Source organism: Antechinus flavipes, chromosome 2, assembly GCF_016432865.1.
Source record: "Antechinus flavipes isolate AdamAnt ecotype Samford, QLD, Australia chromosome 2, AdamAnt_v2, whole genome shotgun sequence".
NCBI lineage: Eukaryota > Metazoa > Chordata > Mammalia > Dasyuromorphia > Dasyuridae > Antechinus > Antechinus flavipes.
The window spans coordinates 229,146,776-229,168,812 of NC_067399.1; the positions used below are offsets into that span (position 1 = coordinate 229,146,776).

General features: G+C 35.1%; 1 protein-coding gene across 1 annotated transcript in view; it reads right to left on the minus strand.

The window, feature by feature from the left end:
- NUGGC (nuclear GTPase, germinal center associated) overlaps nucleotides 1–22,037 on the minus strand; it is a 115,780-nt gene that overhangs the window by 6,577 nt on the left and 87,166 nt on the right. Inside the window, 5 exon segments of the mRNA XM_051973600.1 lie at nucleotides 6,462–6,552; nucleotides 8,357–8,493; nucleotides 11,332–11,440; nucleotides 14,744–14,882; nucleotides 16,903–17,060. Coding sequence (XP_051829560.1) covers nucleotides 6,462–6,552; nucleotides 8,357–8,493; nucleotides 11,332–11,440; nucleotides 14,744–14,882; nucleotides 16,903–17,060 — 634 coding nt within the window.

Here is a 22,037-nt window from a genome sequence, read left to right on the forward strand (position 1 = left end):
TCAATTAGTCAAAAGCATATGTTAAGCTTCTATTACATGCCAGGCGCTGAAAATACAAAGACAAAAATGAAATAATCCTTACCTTCAAGGAGCTTATATCTTATTGAGGGAAACAAAATGTACATATATAAATATTCACAGAATAAATATATTCAGTACTCCAAGGGATCTGTCATCTCATCAATTCGAATGACACTCTGTTTTACTGAATTAAATACTTTTTCATGGTCACAAACAATTGGTCCAATGGGATTTTATATTCTTTACATCTTCCAATTAATTATGAAAAAACGACAATGTAGTACATTGTTGAATATCACCTGAGAAAGTCTGCCTGTTATATACTGATTCTCTCAGCACAAAGTAGTTAAATATATTGATTATTGTAGTTAGGTTGTGGGGTTACATAGCCATAGTACATGCCAAAGAAAGGACCTAAACTAAATCTTCCTAACAATAAAGGAAGCTGGTTCTCTCTACATTCTGTCATGTTGCTTCTTATTAAATTCATATTGACTGATAGATTGTTCATATCATGACATATCTCTAGTGAGATGATGCTTTAAGAAATATTTTTGCAGAAATAAATCATTTTATCATACATAAATATCCTATATCAGATTGCTTGCACTCTTGGAAAGGGGGAAACAGAAGAAGGGAGAAAAAAACTCAAGATCTCACAAAAAAAAAAAAATCTTTTTTTTTTTTTTGATGTTGAAAAGTATCTTTACATGGAATTGGGAAAAAATAAAAATATTACTAAAAGGGGAAAAAGAAATAAAAAGAAATATAAAATATATATTTATATAACTATTAAAAGTTATAATAAAAAAGACACTGCAGTTAATTATTATTAATTCCTTTGAATGTAATTTTAATAGTGTGCTTCACTGGGCCAAATCATTCTCATTTTAAAATTTTATATTGTTTACAAAAAAGGTGGAGACAATTTACAGGTCCACCAATAGTATATTTGTGTGCCTTATTTATCACAGTCATATAAGTACCAAATTTTATCATATTTTATCATATATCTTCCCCTATAAAGTCTTTCTTTATCTTCAGATTTACACAGTTGATTGGAAGATGTAGGGAATATAGTAATCCATTGTATTATATTATTTGTTAATTACTAAATAGAGAAAAAATGATTTGGCAGAGTAAAAAGAAGTTTTAAATCAGTGACATTAAACTCAAATAGGAACAGGAGTCACTAATCTGTACATAAGGATCCTTGTGGCCTGTATGTTAACTTAAGTTTAAAAATGTAAAGTTATCTACATTTTACTGTATTCTTATTTATTTTGTTAAATATTTTCCAATTACATTTTAATCTAGCATAGACTCTGTGGACCACATAATTGATACCTCTGCTTGAAAGGTTATCCTAAAATAATGTGTCATATCTATGTTAAGATTATTAAAAAAAAAAAAAAGTCCCGTGGCATATAGGATTATAGAAATAATTCTGTTAAATCAACCATTGATTATCAGTATTAAGAACATTATCCAACAAGGGAGATATATAGAGATATATACTGCAAAAAATGGTCATCAGTGTCTTGGAGGATGTCATGCATCAAGTTCAAATGGAAGAGGGAGTCTTTGGGGATCAAGAGCTTCTCCAGATGCTCCTATTTGTAGGTAGCATTATTCCATTGACAACAAGCCCCAGTATAACATCAAGTCTTCTCAATGAAATCCACATACATACAAGAAAAATAAAACTGATGAGAAATCTGTATAGCCCAGATTATTGTATGCAATGGGATAAACAATCCAGTGAAATAGACAACCTATTGAATAGACACTGCAGATGGAACATGAACTGAGCCCAATAATTAATGGTAGGAGGAGATCTGGCTGGATCCCATCTGAGAAATTGTGCAATATTTTTAATGATTCAAAGCCACTTCCTGCTGTAAAAACCCATCTTTTTAACACTAGCATTATCCCACTTGTATTATATTTTCCAAAGAATCAGAACTTCAGATGACCCAGACATCAACGGAAAAACATATGGTGGGTAGAAGTAGGGCATTGCACATTAGTAACGAGGACTTACATGGGAAATGTTAAACTTAAGTTAAACATGTATAGCATGACTGACCAGAATGGGGGTAAACCTGTCATGTAGCAAGGATGAACTATAACAGATGAACCCTCTAAAAGTTCTACTGAGTTACTACTGGGCTTATATCCCAAAGAGATCTTAAAGAAGGGAAAGGGGAAAAATGTTTGTGGCAGCCTTTTTTGTAGAGATTAGAAACTGGACACTGAATGGATGCCCCTCAGTTGGAAAATGGTTGAATCAATTATGGTATATGAACGTTATGGAATATTATTGTTCTGTAAGAAATGATCAGGAGGATGATTTCAGAAAGGCCTGGAGTGACTTACATGAACTGATGCTGAGTGAAATGAGCAGAACCAGGAGATTATAATACACTTCAACTACAATACTATATGATGATCAATTCTGATGGACGTGGCTCTCTTCAAAAATGAGATAAACCAAATCAGTTCCATTTGTTCAGTAATGAAGAGAACCAGCTCCACCCAGCGAAAGAACTATGGGAAATGAGCATGAACTACAACATAGTTCTACTCCTCCTATTATTGTCTACTTGAATTTTTGTTTTTCTTTCCAGGTTAGTTTTACCTTATTTCTAAATCCGATTTTTCTTGTGCAGCAAGATAACTGTATAAATATGTGTGTGTGTGTGTATGTGTGTGTATGTGTATGTGTGTGTGTGTGTGTGTGTGTGTGTGTGTAGTATTTAACATATACTTTAACATATTTAATATGTATTGATCTACGTGCCATCTAGGGGAGGGGCTGGTGGGAAGGAGGGGAAAAGTTGGAACAGAAGGTTTTGTAAGGGTCAATGTTGAAAAATTACCCATGCATATGTCTTGTAAATAAAAAGTTATAATAAAATACTTTTTAAAAATAAATAAGTAGAAATAAAATTCTACTGATAGCCACAAGATTTTAAATGAAAGGAAGTCCTCTAAATACCAAGTAAACCCTTTGTGGAAGACTGATGGAAAAGCTAAGGAAAAGAATCATGGAGCTCCAAGTTTCCTGGACACTTTGACTCTCTCCCGCATACATAGACTCATTTCTCCCAAATGACTACTTTCACACTGTACCAACTCACAAACCACCTCATCATAATTACAGTTCTTTTGCTTCAGGCATCAGTTTCTCATACTCTCATTTCTAACCAATATTGCTGTCATGACATCTCTTAAATAAGCCAGGGGAAGAAATGGAACCCATGAGCAACATTTTTCACACACATACACATCCCTCCCTTTGAGGAAGTGGGTGGAATTGATTTTCCCTGACCATAAGTGTCTCCACCCACTGGGGCCAGCTCAGAGCATGACTTTCTCATAAGGTCTCCACCAATTATCCAGTTTCTCCCTCACCATGCCTGGGAGTACTTGTGGGAAAATCTCAAATGGAGAGGGATCTACCTGTCTGCTTAGAAGTAAAAAGATTCACTAGTGAGAGTTTTAATCTTGGCCCAAAGATTCTTAGCTTGGAGCACAGTGGGCCCTAAAAGCACATGGTAGCATACATGATGAGCTTGTTTAAGAGAAAAAAATATTGCATCTTAGTATTTATTAAGTTTTGGCTTTCTTAGTGATTCTATGTATTTTATACATTCAAAAACATTATTTTTAGAAGAGTCTCATAGACTTCATGAGATTCCAAAGGAATTCATGACAAAAAAAAAGTTCAAGACCCAAGATAAGGGTTTGGATCCAGAGCAACCTGGTCATCTCTGAACTCCATCAAAAATGGGGGAGTGTTAAGTGTAATTAAGTATTAGCTTGTTCTTGCATACTTGGTAAGAAAAATAATTGGGTAGGAAAAAATCAGTCTATAGATCTGTAACACTGTGTCATTTCCTTAAGCTGAGTGGGAAAAAGATGTGGCTTCCACCCACCACCATAAAATCAGGCTGCCCCAAGTTGATTTTTTGCATTAAGTATCAAACTCCTCCCTTGGTGTTATTCTCCCAACTCCACTTTGTGTGGACCACTCCCATCCTCACCAATTGGACTCATTACATCTAAACTCAGAACATATGTTCCCACCTATTGGCTTGGATCTGGCAGCACATGAATGTCTGTCCTTGACTCTGCTACTGATTAGTGTTTTGATTCCTTGTCACTGTTTTGGGCTGATTCCTACTCCGCTTCCACAAACTTGTTAATTCTCCCAAATTGTTCACCTCCTTCTAATTCCCCTAATTACTGATTCTCTACTATAAGAACAAGAGTGTGGGGTAGAAAGTGCTCTGAGGAAATGTGCGTGGCTGGCATAACTTTATAGAAGAGAAGGATCTATCAGACTATGATTTGGAGGGTTTTTTTTAATGTTTTATTCCTTTTAAACATTTTTAATGTTTTATTCATTTAAAATATCCAATTCTCTACTCAGCTCACCAAACAACCTTCTAATTTTTTGGTTTCCCAGGAAATCTCTCCTACTAGGAAGAGGAAGCGTTGAACAGACAACAGCTGTATTCCAGCTTGATTAAGTTAATTTACACTGAGAAATAGCTGATAAAATGGGATTTTGACTTAATAAATCTGTCTCCAATGAATTTAGCAAGTATGAATCAGTCCTCCAAATGCCTGTTGACCCCTTAGAGAAATAATCAAGTCAAGTTCCAGGGTAATTAAAACTAAGGACCAAGTTTTGGATCTGAAGTGACCCCATCTATCAAAACAGACTAAGGCTCAGTCTAAGAAATTCTCTCCCTGCCACTTCTTAAATGTAGTTCTTAAATGCAGTTAGTTTTTGAATCAATATTAAACTTACCTATATATTTAAAATATATAATATACATAAGTTCTTTGAGGGCAGGGAATGTCTCACTTTTGTGCTAGTTTAGCACAATGCTTGGTGCATTGTAGATTCTTTTTGATCGAATGATCTGGCATGATAGAAAGAACATAATATATGGAGTTTTTGGTTTGAATCCTAGCTTTGTTACTACTTGGATGATACTAGGCAATCTGTAGATCTACAAAATGAAAGATTAGTTCTTGTACTATCTAACTCATAGATGTCACAGATTCTGGACTATCTTGTTCTGAATCTTCTTGGGCCCCACTTCCCTCATTTTTCTTCTCTTCCCATATACCATATGCTGAGGGGGGCTCAGTACTATGCCATTCAGATCTCACCTCTCTCAAGGCTTGTTATCATTATCTATATATGTATATAAGAATTATTCAGTGGAGATTGACACTAGGATTCAGTTTATGACAAGTTCATACTAGGTACCTAATTCCTTCATGGAGTGAACCCAATCTACCCAGAAATCTGTACCCCAAAACTTCCAGAGATCCATATCCAAAAACACTTATGAAAAGTTTTAAAAGCCAAAGGATTTTGTTTTGTTGTTTCTCAGTCAAGTACAACTCTTAGTGATCCTATTTGGGGTTTTCATGGTTAAGATACTGAAGTGGTTTGCCATTTCCTTCTAGCATTTTACAAAGGATGAAACTGGGGCAAACATGGTTAAGTGATTTTCCCAGAATCTGAGGCCAGATTTAACTTCAAGTCTTTTTCACTCCAAGCCTGGAGCTCTAACCACTGGACCACCTAGCTATCCCAGAAAAACTTTGCATTTTAGGCCAAATCCAATGGTGTTAGACTTGGAGTCAGGAATGCTTTGATTTGAATCCCATCTCAGAAATAACTGTGTGGCTTTGGACATGTCACTGAACTCCTCTGAAATATACTACCTCTTGCTTCCTTCTTTCTTTAAGATCTAGCTCAAATATAATCTTCTGTAAGAAATCTTTTCTGAGCCTCCCAAAATGGTCCTTCCCACAGGACTCTTTGTGTATATATTTATGTATATGCAAACTTTATAATTATGCTGCATGTATTTTCATAGGCAATTGTTGTCTCCTCCCATTAAAATGTAGGTTAATTGTAAATAATTTCATTATTTGTACTTGCATCCCTGGTACATAATAGCCACTTGATATAAATACTCATTAATTGAACTTCAATGAATTGAAGAGATCTCTAAAATAAGAGCACCAGTCTTATATGGTTATTAGGCAGATCAGATGAGCTAATGGGTATGCTTTGTAAACCTTAAAGCACTATCTAAATGTCAGCCATTATTTTTTCTTCTTCTCTCTTTCACTTGAATCCTACTTGGGAAGAAAATGCAGAGCTAGATGTAAAGCCAAATTTTCACTCCATTGTAAACACACCAAAGAAACAAAAAAGTAATTACAAATCAGGGCTTGATTTATTATTTTATTGTTTCTCTAGACTCAAGTAATGGAAAAAGTGCAGATTAAACTAATATGTATGTTTTATATACTTTTCTCCCTGGAATGACAGTTGCTAAACATTTACAAGCACACCCCTTGGTGCGAGTGTCACTCATTTTTAGAAAGTTCCATGTCTTTACCTGATAGTTCCTTGTAGAGGCTTTCTCCCCTGGGTGAAGCAAGGATCAGCATAGTGGACACACTTCCCTTCACTTTTTCTATGATTCCATTCTAAGGAACATGGAGCATTCTGTTAGAACATTCCTGTTCAAAAAGAAGGGACCTTGCCAAGAAACTTTCCCACTTCCCAGAAAGCGAGTATGTAAACTGATACCTGGTAAACCCTGTAATGGCTATGAAAGTCATGATCCATTCAAAAATGGATCCTCAATTGTAGTATATGAATGTTATGGAATGTTATTGCTCTGTAAGGAATGACCAGCAGGATGAATACAGAGAGGCTTGGAGAGACCTACATGGACTGATGCTAAGTGAGATGAGCAGAACCAGGAGATCATTATACACTTCGACAACGATATTGTATGAGGATGTATTCTGATGGAAGGATTTCTATGACAAAGAGACCTAACTGAGTTTCAATGGATAAATGATGGACAGAAACAGCTACACCCAAAGAAGGAATACTGGGAAACGAATGTGAACTATTTGCATTTTTGATTTTCTTCCCAAGTTATTTTTACCTTCTGAATCCATTTCTCCCTGTGCAACAAGAGAACTGTTCGGTTCTGCAAATATGTATTGTATCTAGGATATACTGCAACATATTTAATATATATAGGACTGCTTGCCATCTTGGGGGGGGGGGAGGGAGAGAGGGGAAAAAACAAACATAAGCGAGTGCAAGGGATAATGTTATAAAAAATTACCCTGGCATGGATTCTGTCCATACAAAGTTATTATTAAATAAAATAAAATTTAAATTTTAAAAAAATGGATCCTCAAGTCTAATGTAGAATAAATGGAACTCCCCAGTTCCCAGTCCCAGAAGGAAGTACTAAAATTAGGTAAGCAGGTAGTCTGCTACCCAGATGTGTTAAATCAGAAAAATCACTAAGAATTGTGTCCTATATACTGCAACATATCCAACATATAAAGGACTGCTTGCCATCTAGGGGAGGGGGTGGAGGGAGGGAGGGGAAAAAAAAATTGGAACAGAAACGAGTGCAAAGGATAATGTAAAAAAAAAAAAATTACCCTGGCATGGATTCTATCAATATAAAGTAGTTATTAAATAAAATTTAAAAAAAAAAAAAAGAACTGTGTCCTAAAGTCAAGATAATATAAATTCCTAAAAGGTGGGACTAGTTTAATGTTTTGTCTTTGTGCTGAAAGCAACTAACACTGTGCCTAGCACAGTTTTTGTTTTACTCATTTTACAGAAACATTGGCAAACAAGGTTATGTGACTTGCCCAGGCTGATATCTGGCCAGAACTGAACTCAGAAAAAGAATCTTCCTAACTCCAAGCCTGGCACTCTATCCCCTGTGCCACCTAGCTGCCCAGCTGGCACAGAATAGACCCTTAATAAATGCCTGTTGAAAGAATGCAAGCTAGATTCCATATATATGCAATTAGCACAGTGTATAGTATTTGATAAATGCATATTGAAAGAATGTGTACTGAATGAATGATAAAGTTACATAAAACCTATGTTGTATATATCTATTTGCCAAACTTACAAATAATTTGTACCCAGATGATTACCATTATTGTACATAGAACAGCTTCTATTCTACTTGAGGACATGTGGCTGGGGTCAACATTTAGGGAGAGTAGAATGAAAGCAGGATGGGTGGAGCTGTATTCCTAAGATTATTGTCCCAAGAACACAAAACCAGGTTTGAAGGTAATGAAAGAAGAAATCAGAAAGCAAGCTGGCCACCTTCATTCATTGGGTACCATAGAAATTTGCTCTTGAAAGCTTTTCAGGCCAACATTTCAACCTTTCCATGGAACCCCAATATCATCCTGCAACCTCCTTAGAATTAGAAATCAAGAACAGGATGTGAAATACCTTTAGTTGCTGGAATTGAATCTTCATTCTTTCTTGGGCCCTTTCAAATAAACCCTCAGCTACTTGTCTGTCCACACCTCTTCTAATGGCATCTTTCATTCGCTCACAGGCTTTCTTGCCAGTTATGTGAGCTGCCTCTGGTGAAAAAGAACAAAATAAAACAAAACCAACCATAGTTACACTCCAGTTGGAGGGAAAAATATATTTATGGGTTGTCTCCAGTGTCAGAAAAAAAAATTACTCTTTCTGTGACAGTGAAAATAGATTATAAAATGGGGGTGGGGTGAGAAATTATAATTTTTGTTATTTATATAACAATTGTCACTAAGAGAATCTTTATTAAAATTAATTTATTTAAAATTAATCAGGATCTCCAGCACTTAACAGTGTCTGGCACATAATACAAGCTTAATAAATATTTGTTGATTAATCTCACCCAATCTGGTCTAGTTATAGTGAGAAAGGGCTGTGAAAGATTATTTTCCATCATTAAGAAAGAGAAATCTAGTCCTTTCCTTTCCTTTTTTTTTAAAAAAAAATCTTTATAACAATCATTCTAGCAAGGCAAGACTGGTTGTTTTGTGAATGGAGTTAAGTCACTAAAGACTTTGAAGATTATATTTATTATATATGGAGATTTTATTATATATTATTATATATGGAGGTTTATATTTATTATTATTATTATTATTATATCTTTATTATATTTCTTTCTAGCTCAGGAAGACATTTGTGTGCTATCAAAAGATCAAGACTAGAGAACAGAGTTCTCTTATTTTCTTTTTTCTTTTTTTTTTTCATTTTATTATATCTTTTTACTGACAAAACCTATGCATGGGTAATTTTTCAACATTGACCTTTGCAAAAACTTCTGTTCCAACTTTTCCTCTCCTTCCCTCCACCCCCCTCCTTAGATGGCAGGTAGTCCCATATATGTTAAATATGGTAAAGAATATGTTAAATATAATATATGTATACATATTTATACAGTTATCTTCCTGCACAAGAAAAATTGGATTTAGAAAGAAGACAAAAATAACCTGAGAAGAAAAACAAAAATGCAAGCAAACAACAGAAAGAGTGTAAATGTTATGTTGTGGTCCACACTCATTTCCCAGTGAAGAACAGAACTTTCTGTTACAGGCAGCAGCTTTTCCTTCTGGAGAGGGAAGAGGAAAATTGGGAAAGTGAGGATGACAGTAGTAAAAGCATCTGAGAACTGAGCCAGGAGTATCAAACACAGGGTCTAGAGGGCATGTTGTTTCCAGCAATATTCCCTAGTGCAGCCAGATTAAAATGCAATCAAGAGATATTTACAAAATATATGAAAATACAATAGAATATACTGTTAATTTGTGGTTTTTTTAAATCAACACACTGTCTTTGGCAGTCCTTACGTTCCCCTTTTTCTATATGAATTTGACCTGACTAGCTCTTTGTCTGAGCAGGAAGCAATGATTAGACCTAGTTGAGAAACTACTAGAACAATTGTGAATTTACCGTACTCTCTGTATCTCATTTCTGTTTTATGCAGATATGAAATAGATAGCATGATTTATTATTAAGTATTTATCTAATGTTTTATATTTTGCTTATCAGTTTTGTTTTGTTTTTAATAATAACTTTTTAGAAAATAAAATCATTTTAAGTATATTCTGAGTTGGTATGGTTGTTATATAGAGTGAGATAAGGAGAGAGAGGAAAAATAAGAAAACCTGTGGATAATTGATTTCCCCATATTCAACTATCTTTGAAATATTTCCAAGCTGGTAATCAAAAGAATCACTTGGGGCCTCAGAATCTTTTGAATTTTGTTAATATCTCCTTTCAATCTTTTTAACTTTATAGAGAAGAGGAAGTATAAGAGGATCCCTAGCCCTAGATTAAAATCTTTACAAACTAAGATCACTACCTCTAAACTGACAGACAGGTATCGCTACTCTAGAGACTTGAGTTTTTCTCTACCTTATCCATTCCACTCTTTATAACAACCATACCATTCCCATACTGTAAAGGTGGAGACATAAGAGAAGATGAGAAGGGAGGGAAGGGAAAACAAAAGAAATTTACATCATTAATTTATTATATATTTTAAATGAATAGAAAATTTTACATAATAGATTTGTGGTTTCATGTGCAAACATCTTTTTATTATTCTACTAATGTTATGAAAATGCTTGTTTTATTTCAATATTTAAAAATAAAGAGAGAGGCAAAGAAAGAGAAAGAGTGAGATCATTCATTGAGTCATTCTTTTGAGGATAGAGAGGATAATGATCAGGAAGAATCAATTTCACCTCCATCTAAAGATAGGGAGTATGTGTATGAAAAGTGCTTATTCCCCCTCCTCTGCTGCATTTGCTTGGTATCATTTCTCAAATTTTGGATAACCAGCTGTTCACATTTAAATTATTTGTGTTTTAAAGAATTAAGGCAAAAAAAGAAAAGAAAAGAATTAAGGCACAAAGCTGTAGGAAAGGCATACATAAGATCAGCAGAGCAAGGTATCAAAAAGTAGAGCATTACTAGGAAATTTTGCACTCAAGGGAAGTACCACAAACTACTATACCCAAGACAAAAAGCACAGACTCACTTGTGGGAAAGGCCTGTAGGAAGAAAGGAAGAATTCCAAACTGTGTCATCTGTTAGCTTCCTATTCAAGTTGCTCTTGAAAACTAGGTGGTAAAATTTTGACATTACTATTCTGCTGAAGGACTGAAAGTGTTTTCAGTGCCCTCTAAATTCAAGCATCCTGAGAAAAAGTTACATCCTAGTTACAATTCTAGTGATTAATTTGTTTAAAACTAGAAAGTCAATTACAAAAGACAAGATAGATGGCTTGTATTTATTTTTTCTCTTTTTATCTGATTTTTACTTGTGAAATAAGCTATTGGGGTAATCTAAGAAGAAAATAGTCTTGGAGGAGTTAATGAGAAAAAGCACAAAGCAAACACCAGGCTTCCACAAGCTTATACCTTCATAACATGGCTTCAAATCATTCTGAACAGAGTTGCAGAGCGATTCATAGATCTTCTTCTTCTTTCTGAGGATGTGTCCTTCCAGACCTCCCAAGATAGCATTTATCTATGAGAAATTATATTCAGAAAACATGAATAAATCATTTATTCAACCATGTGCTAGACAAGTCATCTTCCCTAAGACCATAGATCAAGATCTAGAAGGGTCTTCAGAGGTCAAACAATCTAACCTCCTTATTTTAGAGATAAGGAAACTGAGGCCCAGTGTAGTAAAAAGGACTTGGCCAGCATTACACAGACTATAAGTAACACATCATAGAGTCAAAAACATCATCACTCCTCCAAAATACAAGAATTATGAAAGCTCTATTCAAAGCTGGCCCTTTTAAACTTCTACAACCTTAAAGAGGAAAAGAAAGGGAAAAGAAAGGAGAGAAAGAGGAAATTTTTTTTTAAATGGATAAATAGGTATAAATAACACCTTTTGTTTCTTTCCTTTTTCCACTGATCTAATTCAGGCTTAGAAAAAACAGGGATGAGCTTATAAGAAAGTAAAGTCCCATCTGAACAACAATTAAACTCTGATGCCTGGAAAGTTCTGACTTTGGGGGTAAAAATGCCATTCTTCCCTAAAACTTTGCAAAGATGAACCAAAGGGGACCCACCCAAATCCTAAATTATAATATATGAAACTGCTCAGGTTAAGAAGACTACAAAGTCTTTTGTTGTTTATTTGTGTTTAACTTCTTGTGACCCTGTGGACCATCTGTCCATAGGTTTTCTTGTCAAAGATACAGGAATGGTTTGCCATTTCTTTCCCCATTTGTATGCAGGCAGAGGTTAAGTGACTTGGTTAGGTTACATAGCTAGTAAATGTCTGAAATCCTTTCTGGTCTTTCTGATTCCAAGCCCAGTGCTCTATCTGCTGTACCACCTAGCTGCCCACACAAAGCCCGCTACCCCCTTTAAGTTACACAACACTATTAATTATACAGACCATCTAGAATTATAGAGCCAGAATCATAGAATCAGAATCCCAGAGTTAAAAAAAAACAACTTCAGATGCCATCTAATCAACTGCTACAACAATGTTATCAAACTCAAATGGAAAATACACATATAAGGATCAATCAATTTCTCTTTTATTTAGGTTTTCAGGGCACCTCTGTCTCCTGTTTCTCCTCCATCCATATAATTCCTTCTCCCCTGTTTCCTCTTCTATATCTTTCTCCAGATCACACCCACTAATAACTAACCTGCTTCTACTCTTTCCCCACTTCATTCAACCACTAAAGTGGTTTCCTAAAGCACAGGTCCAACTATAAAGTACCCTACTCAGTTATCTCCAGTGATTTCTTATTGCCTTTAGCATTAAGTAACAAATGTTACTTCAAAACCTTCATACCTTTTCGTCTTCCTTTTTTTGTCTACCTTTCTAGTATTTTTACATTTTCTTCCTAAGATGTACTCTTGATCCAATAACATTGTCCTCTAGGCTATTCCATGAATATGTCATGCTATCTCTTGGCCCCAGGAATTTTCTCGGGCTGTTTCTTATACCTGGACCTTTCCTCCACTCTGACCATTGACCTCCTGGCTTCCTTGAAGTCCCAATTTAAATTTGATTTTTTATTGGAAACTTTCCCCAACCTTTCATAATTCTAGTGACTTTTGTCTATTATTTCCTATTTATCCTGTATGCAGCTTGCTTTGTATGTATTTGTTTGCATGTTATCTCCTCTATTAGACTGCGAACTCCTTGAAGGCAGGAATATTTTGTCTTTTGCCTCTTTTTGTATCCCTAGCACTTACTAGCATTTAATAGGCACTTAATAAATATTTAGTGACCTCTGATCTACAACATTTCTAATAAATGGTCATTCAACCCACCATTTCCCTCAGTAGCCTATTTTACTTTTGTTGTTTCTTGTTGTCATTTTTCGGTTGTGTCTGATTCTTTGTGACCATATTTGGGATTTTCTTGGCAATGACATTGGAGCAGTTTGCCATTTTTTTCCAGCTCATTTTACAGATAAGGAAACCAGGGCAAACAGTGTAAAGTGAATTTACTAGGATCACCTAGCTAATAAATGTCTGAGATCAGATTCAAATTTAGGAAGATGAATCTTCCTGACTACAAGCCTGGCACTTTTATCCACTGTGCCACCTCACTACCCCATTTTTGAAATTTTTCAGGCAGCCCTAATTGTAAGGAAATTCTTTCTTATTTTGACCTAACATCTACTTTTTTGTAATGAAATTCTACTCTCTGGGGCCAGGAGGAATAATTCTCATTTTTCTTCCACTTTCCAACCTACTTTGGTGAAAAAAGTACAGAATTTAGAATCAGTGCCCAAGTTAAAACACTGTCATTTACAATCCAGAAGGCCTCATGCAAATTTCTTCACTTTCTGGGCATTCAGAATCATTCTCATTGATAAAGGAGATGGCCTTCGGGGTCCTGTGTAGCTCTAAATCTATCATTCCATGAAATAACTGAAGAAAGCCACCCCATCTCCCCATTAGCTTTCTCTTCTCTAGGGTAGCAGCTTTAGCTCCTCAGTTTCCTCATCTATAAAATGAAGGGGCCTCCAAAGTTCTTACAGTTCTAGGTCAGTGATCTGATCTCCCTATGATTTTAAGCTGATCCTCATACAATATATTGGCTTACCATCCAGAAAGGGACTTCAAGTGCCATCTAACCCAACCTCCTCATTTCCCAGATGAGGAAATAAAGTCTGGGAAAGTTCCTTATGACTACTTAGTGGCCATCCACACTACATCCCAGATCTCATGGTCCCTTTCCTCTAAAGCACAATCTCTCTATGACGGCAAAAATGTAAGAAAAGTGGTTGAAAATGTTACACATTAATGAACATTTCTGTGGGTCAAGGAGCACTGTAAACCATTTTATAAAGTGTAACCTGTTTCTAACATATAGAGGCAGAATTTACCACCAGCTAATCTCATGTTGGAATGAGATTCAGTTTTGGTTTATATTTCAAATGCAATCTTAAGGCTAGTTATTTCCTTCAAACTGTAAAGAGTTTTGTTATTATATAATTGTTTTAATCATGTATGACCCCATTTAGGGTTTTCTTGGCAAAGATACTGCAACAGTTTGCCATTTCCTTCTTCAGTTCATTTTACAAGATGAAGAAACTGAGGCAAACAGCGGGAAGTGACTTGCTCAGGGTAAAGATGGATTTTTCTGACTCCAGGCCCAGTACTTTTTTTTTACCACACCACCTAGTATTTCATTAGTTTGGTAGTTCATTAATTTCTCTTCTCCCTACTTGTGAGACCCTAACCAGTTCCAAGGGAGCAAGATATCAGCTAAAAGGTCAATTTATGTAGCTTGCTGAACAACATGAATTCATAAACCAATAACACTGAACTTTGTTCTCACCTCCTGGATCAGAAAATTATGCTGGCAGCTGGCAGATTCCCACCTTCTTTTTAAGACCACTTCAGTCATTTTCTCCTGCAGAGACTGCTTGAAAGTATCTATGTGATGGATCAGTGCAGACTTGGTGTCCTTCCCAGTTCTATAGAGGGATGCCAAGTTGTTAAGATGTTAAAAGAGAAAGAGCTAACAAAAACCTGAGAACAAACATGGTATAAGGAGTATGCTTTACCCACTGGCAAGAACCAGCAAAACCAACAAGTACAGCCTAGACAGTGCTACTTCTTTCTTCCTACACTATTATTCTTTATATTAGAATAAGCAGTATAATATAATTATATAGCATATATAGTTTTAACTATTATGCTATAATTCCTCATGCCATAACATACTACACATTTGTCGTTTAAGTCATTTCAGCCATGTCTAATAGTTTAATCATATCCCCATTTGAGATTCCAGTTCATTTTGCAGAGGAGGAAACTGAGGCAGAACTAAATGACTTGCCTAAATCACACAGCTACTAAGTGTCTGAGGCAAGATTTGAATTCAGATTTTCCTGATTTGAGGCCTGTGCTTTTGGTCTTGCTCTTCTCTATTAGACTATAAGTATCATGAAAACTTTTTTTATCTAAATTTTGTATCATTCCCATTGTTCTGTCAGTATTTAATAAATGTTTTCTTAATATCACTCCCCCAAGAGGTAAAAATAGTGCATATCTCCAAGAAAATTTCTAATTGTGAAGAATTTTAATTTCTAACTATTTTTCATTATAAACTATTTATAAATAAAACAAAATCAATAAGGAGATATGCTAAACTCAGCAACTTTGACCTGACATTTCCTATATCTTAATTGTACCAAAACCTCTGAGTTGCTAAAGCTATATTCCAATTTATAAATTTATATAAATTTCTAATTATAAAGATTTGCTTAGCCCTGGTTAAAAAAAAAAAAAAACAGAATTAAGATAAACACTAATTGAAAGTGATTGAAGTAGATAAAAATATACCATAATTTACCTAGATGTTTATATTTCCTAAATCTTGCTTTACATCGTGTATACTTTTGTTTACATACAGTAAATCAAGATACACTGATAGTAATTGATTTTTAAAAGTAATCTGACAATATAATAACTTGATTTAATAATTTTTCCTATATTTTATGGGAAAACACAATTAACTGAATGACATGGCATTTATGTTCTTTCTCAATTGTCCATGAAAGCCTTACTGGTTTGTTCAAGGAATCACAAGTGCTCACCTGGTGATACTTAATATATGATTGTTGACTAAATGATTTGTAGAGCTAATGGGAGTGGAAAAATTAATTAGATTACATTTTCTGCTGACTATGAGTCATCTGTGCAAGAAAGTGCTAAAGCCAGCTCAAACTGACTGGTGAGAGCTGGTTGTTAAATATTTAGTATGAGCAATTAAATCTCAGAATTTCACAACAAATCAGGGTTTGATTTATGGTTCTGTTGATTATCTAGATTTCGGAACTTGATTTTAAAAAAAAAGTTTAATAATGCAGATTAAATGTAAAAGTGTGCCCTCCATCTTTGGGGAGCTAAATATTTATAAAATATTTATTAAATATTTACCAGCATTACTTTCACCTTTGTATAGGGAAATGGTTTATATAAATAGAATATCTTTCCTAAAGATAACTTTCCTAAGGAGTTCATTTCACTCTTTACAAAAACACAGTATGTTACAGGATAGACAGAACCAAAGCCTACTTTAGTTTTTATCTTTAATTTGGTTAAAAATGCTCATGTGTTTTTCTTAACTTCATTTTCTCCAACTGAAATACCCTCTATTAGGCTCAGAACTTAGAAACGTTAATCTCCTGCTGTTCTCATAAAATAGCTATCAGGTTATGATAACCAAAATTTTCATATTCATGTGACAACTTAGCCTATACACTAGTTCATAATAAGAAATTTTTTTTTTTTTAAATCGCTCAGGAGGCACGGTCTACTTAACAGCCTTGACCTGACATTGGCCAGTCCTTAATTGTACCAAAATCTCTGAGTTACAAAAAACATACTTCAAGATTTGGCAAACTAAAAGTCCTAGAAATGTGTCTGCTTCAATATACATAGTAACTCTGCTTCCTAAAAGGAAGCAAAGGAAGGAGATAATGAACTTACTTGAAAATGTTTCCAAAAACAGGGTCCACTCTATCATAAATAGGCTGAGTAATGGCTTCATTCAGGTCTATTCTAGCAAGAGTCCTAGAGGCGTAGATACCATCTTTCAAACAAACAGCTTTCAAAGTCTGGTGGAAACCTTGATTTCCCTTGCTCCTCTATATAAGAAAGTAGAAAATTAGAAGGCAGGCAACAAGTATTTATTAAACACTAATCATATGCCAAGCACTGAGCTAAACATAGTGAGGATGAGAGTCAAAATCTTACTGCTTTTGGGCAAAAGCCATCATAAAAATTTCAGAGTAGGTTAAATATTGCCTTAGAAAAAAGTCAAAAAGTCAACAATGTAAATAGAAAGAATGGAAAAACAAAATTGAATGCTGCATAATTATAATGACCAAGTTTGAGCCCAGAGAAAACTTATAAAAATCCACCTCTCTTCCTTCTTTGCAGAGGATGAACTGTTACATACTGTCAGATTCAGTTGATGTGTTAATCAATTTTGCTAAATTCTTTCTCTTTCATTCTTTGCTACAAAATACAGCCCATTAGGTAAAAGAGGGAGAAAGATATATATCTTTTTTTTTGGACCCAGAGATAGGAGATGACATGTCATGTGTGAAGAACAGGAAAAAAAAATTCATTGTGACTGAATTGCAGTGTAGGAGAAATAATGTCCTGTGAGCCAAGTTGTAAAAGGCTTTAAAACCTAAACAAAGGGATTTATTTTATAAGTAACAGGAAGCCACTGGAATATCACATGGTCATATCTTTGCTTAAGAGAAATTTTGGCATATAGCCTGAGCTAGAATGGTGAGAGAATAATAGCAGAGTAACTGATTGAGAGACTTTTGCAATTACGTCGGTAAGAAATGAAGAGGACCTGAAGATGAGTGAGGAGAAGGGGTCAGCTACAAGAAATGTGAGAGCAACAAGATTTGGCAGTTGATAATATGGGGTTAAGGAGAATGAGGAGTCCAAAACAATGTCAATATTGAGAACCTAAGACTGTAAAAATGGTAGTGTATTCAACAGAACTAGAGAAGTTTGGGGGGAAAGATATGTTTTCAGGGGACAGGAATAAATTTTGGATATGTTGAATTAAGATGTCTTTAGGACTTCAAAATTGAACTATCCAATAGATAATTGGTGGTATGGGACTGAAGCTCAGGAAGATAATGGAATGAATAGTTAAATAGACAGGCAGACAGACAACTAGATGGATGGATAAACAAAGGCATGTGACTCAAGAAGGCCAAAGACAGAAATAAAAGTCTCAGATATAAGAGTATGTGAGATATATGAGTATAGATTCATAGCAGCCCTCTTTGTTGTAGAAAAAAAATAAAAACTGGAAACCAAGTGAATGCCATTGAGCGGGGAATGACTGAACAAATCATAATATGTGAATGTTATTGAGTGTTTTTTGTATTGTAAGAAATAACAAACATAAAGAATACAAAGAACTATGAGACAACTTGTATGAAGTGATGCAAAATAAAGAAAGGAGAACCAAAAGATCAACAGATAGGACTACAATAACATAAGCATCAAAAGCAGCTGAACTTTGCTAAATTGCAATGCATAACTTTGTTCTGGAAGCATGACATGGTAGAAATATTAGGGAATAGAAGTTAGGAAAAAACAAATGAGATCTATCAAATTGTGGAACAGGCTGCCTCCAAAAGCAATGTGCCCGCCATTGTGGGAGGTCTTCAAGTAGAGGCTGAATGGTCAGTTATTACAGGATATTGTAAAAGTGATTCCTGATCAGTTTATGGTTCCTTCCAATTCTGAGATTCTACTTAATTCTAATTTTCTTGAGTTCCTAAGCAGCAGAACTCTGTTTATTGTATCATAGTATCTGGAATTGGAAGGTTTTGTAAAGATAATTGAGTCCAAATGAACAGTGTTGGAACCAGCTCAAATTGTCATGAGTCAGTTGTTAAATGATCAATCCGTGCATTTACAACCTAGAAATGAGCAACCACTACCAATCAGGACTTCATTTATTCTTCTTGTTGTTGTTTAATTTGTCTAGATTTAAGAAAGTGGTGAAGAAAATGTTAACAATTCAGATTCAACATAAAAGTGGATAACTTTATTTGGAGAGGAAGGGAGAGAGGCAAGCTGGTTATTAAATATTTACTAGCATACCCCTGCCCCAAACTCTTTATTTTACAGATGAGGAACATTAAGACCCAAAAGCAATAAGCAACTTGCCTAAGTTCACATAGATCTTGGACTTGTGCTTCCTTTCAATATTCTTCCTACTATATTATGCTTTTCTACACTCTATAAAATCCTTTCAATTCATTCATTTCTTTTTTTCCTTTATTACTTTGCTTTTAACTTTTCATCTCTAATATCTCCCTGATGAACAATATTGTTGTACCAGATGCCAATCGGCTCCTAACTCCTATTCATCTGCATACCTAAACTATTCATTGGCATAAAATACATAATAGGCAATTTCCTGAAAAGAAATGTGTAATGCAGGTCATTTCATGGAATGTTATGGATGATAAAATCTTTAGAAATACAAAAACCATAAAATATCATATTTATACTTTATTTCATGGCCAACAACCCAATTTTAAAACCAAATAACATCTTACGTATTATTGCTAGAAATGGAGATCCTATGTACCTAGCTCCTGCCCTTCACCCGCAGTCTGGATATCACAATGCTTAAGGAAAATGGAATGTGCTTTATTGGCCTTTGGAGTTTTATATTTGCTTTCCTTCTTTTCTGACATCTTAGCTTTTGGAGTTTTTAGCATTTAGTTTTAAATAGATGATATTTGTTATTGTTGATGATGAGTTGTTTTCAGTCATATTTGATTCTTTGTGACCTATTTGGGGTTTTGATGGTAGAAATATTAGAGTGGCTTGCCATTTCCTTGTCCAGCTCATTTTATGGATGAGGAAACAGGGTTAAGTGACTTGTGCAGAATCACACAGCTAGTGTGATCTGAAATCAGATTTGGATTCATGTCTTCCTGATTCTGTCCACTGAGCTGCTTTTTATTCTTAAAGAATCATAGATCTGTAAGAAATGACCAGCAGGATGAATACAGAGAGGACTGGCGAGACTTACATGAACTGATGCCAAGTGAAATGAGCAGAACCAGGAGATCATTATACACTTTGACAACGATATTGTATGAGGACATATTTTGATGGAAGTGGATTTCTTTGACAAAGAGACCTAACTGAGTTTCAATTGATAAATGACGGACAAAAGCAGCTACACCCAAAGAAAGAACACTGGGAAACGAATGTGAACTATCTGCATTTTTGTTTTTCTTCCCGGGTTATTTATACCTTCTGAATCCAATTCTCCCTATGCAACAAGAGAACTGTTCGGTTCTGCAAACATATATTGTATCTAGGATATACTGCAACATATCCAACATATAAAGGACTGCTTGCCATCTAGGGGAGGGGGTGGAGGGAGGGAGGGGAAAAAATTGGAACAGAAACGAGTGCAAAGGATAATGTTGTAAAAAAAAAAAAAATTACCCTGGCATGGATTCTGTCAATATAAAGTAATTATTAAATAAAAATTAAAAAAAAAAGAATCATAGATTTAGAATTGAAATGTCAAAGGTCACAGTACAACCTTTTTAGTGTACAGATGAAGACCCTGAAAACCAAAGTGTCACTTGGTCCTTGACTCCAGAATCAGTGTTCTTTCCATCACACCATCCTGCTCCATATTTCTGCTTATTCACCTGGGTCAACTGAACCCTTTGTCCCCTCAACTTGATCATCATATACCCCTTTGTTACCTGGACCCCTGTTGTATAGTTCCTGGTCCATGAAACTCAAGGGGTAATGATAGAGCATTATCAGATAGCCAACAAACCACCATTTCAGGAGGATGCTGGTAAATATTTCACAGTGAGCTCTCCAAAAACACAGAAGACACTTTTAAAGTTTAATCTGCATTAATCTCATTTTTTTCATCACTTCCTTAAGCCTAAACAATCAACAAAATCATAAATCAAGTCCTGGTTTGTAGCATTTGCTGATTTTGTAAATGTAACAGAATTGCTCTGAGGCATGTGCTGAAGCCGACTCATACCTGTTTGAGGTGTCAATGATTAAATTTTCAGTATGAGCATTTCTACCTCAGAAATGAGAAAAATCCTTTAAAATATCACCCCATTTAAGCTTCACACTGACCCTGTAAGATAGATGCTATAATTATTCTTATTTTTTCCACTTTAAAAAAACAAAGGCAGACAAAAATAAAACGATTTATCAGAGCTACTTAGCATAATTTCAACTTAAATCCTCCTCACTCAAACTGATATTCTATCCACTCAATAGCATTGTATTGTCTGACTGAGGCATGCTATATCCAGAAATGGCAGAAGCAGCTAGAGGAAGCATCCTCTCATTGGCCATTAAACAGAAAAAAGAGATGAATCATTGGACCTTCAAAGAGGGACCAGCTCTGCCCATGCTGCTTCTCTTTTCAGCTGCTGAGCATCTGAATTTCTCTTGGTCTCTTGCCAGAAAGGTGGAGGAAAGGCTGGTACCCTTCTTCCTTCATTCCCCACTCTCTCCTACCAACTTATACCTAGAGCCTGTCTGCCTTTTATTCTTTGTAACTTCCTTTCCTGAGTAAACCAAGCATGATTCTTAAGATGCATGTCTAGGCTTGGAAATAATTTCAGAGGTTTAAGAAATCCAAGATCCTAAGTCCTTTGAAAAGAGCTAACTTATGGCAAGGGGAACTTCTTAACTAGAGAAAATGGGTCAATAGAAATTTAGTTACACAGTGCAGAGCCAATGTGAAATGTGGAATGCCCTTTGATTCATTCCACAAATTGCCTCCTATTCCAATGCCAATAAAAACCTCCCAGAAGATTGTGACAATAGTTATAAATTACCAGTTGTGTAAGTCTTGTCAGTTTGAACTGTGAGTGTTTTGAATCCTTTGACATTTCTTTAGTGTACAGGAAATAATTACCAGTCCCCTATCTGAGTCAGGTAGCTTTCTACTCACCCCTTTGGGGAAATTGTGAGCATAAATCTAAAACAAAGTCTTAAGCTAGTTTCCCCCTAGAAACTAAGAGGCACTTACTAAGCCCGAGTGTGAGAAAAGAGAGCCCAACCCTTCT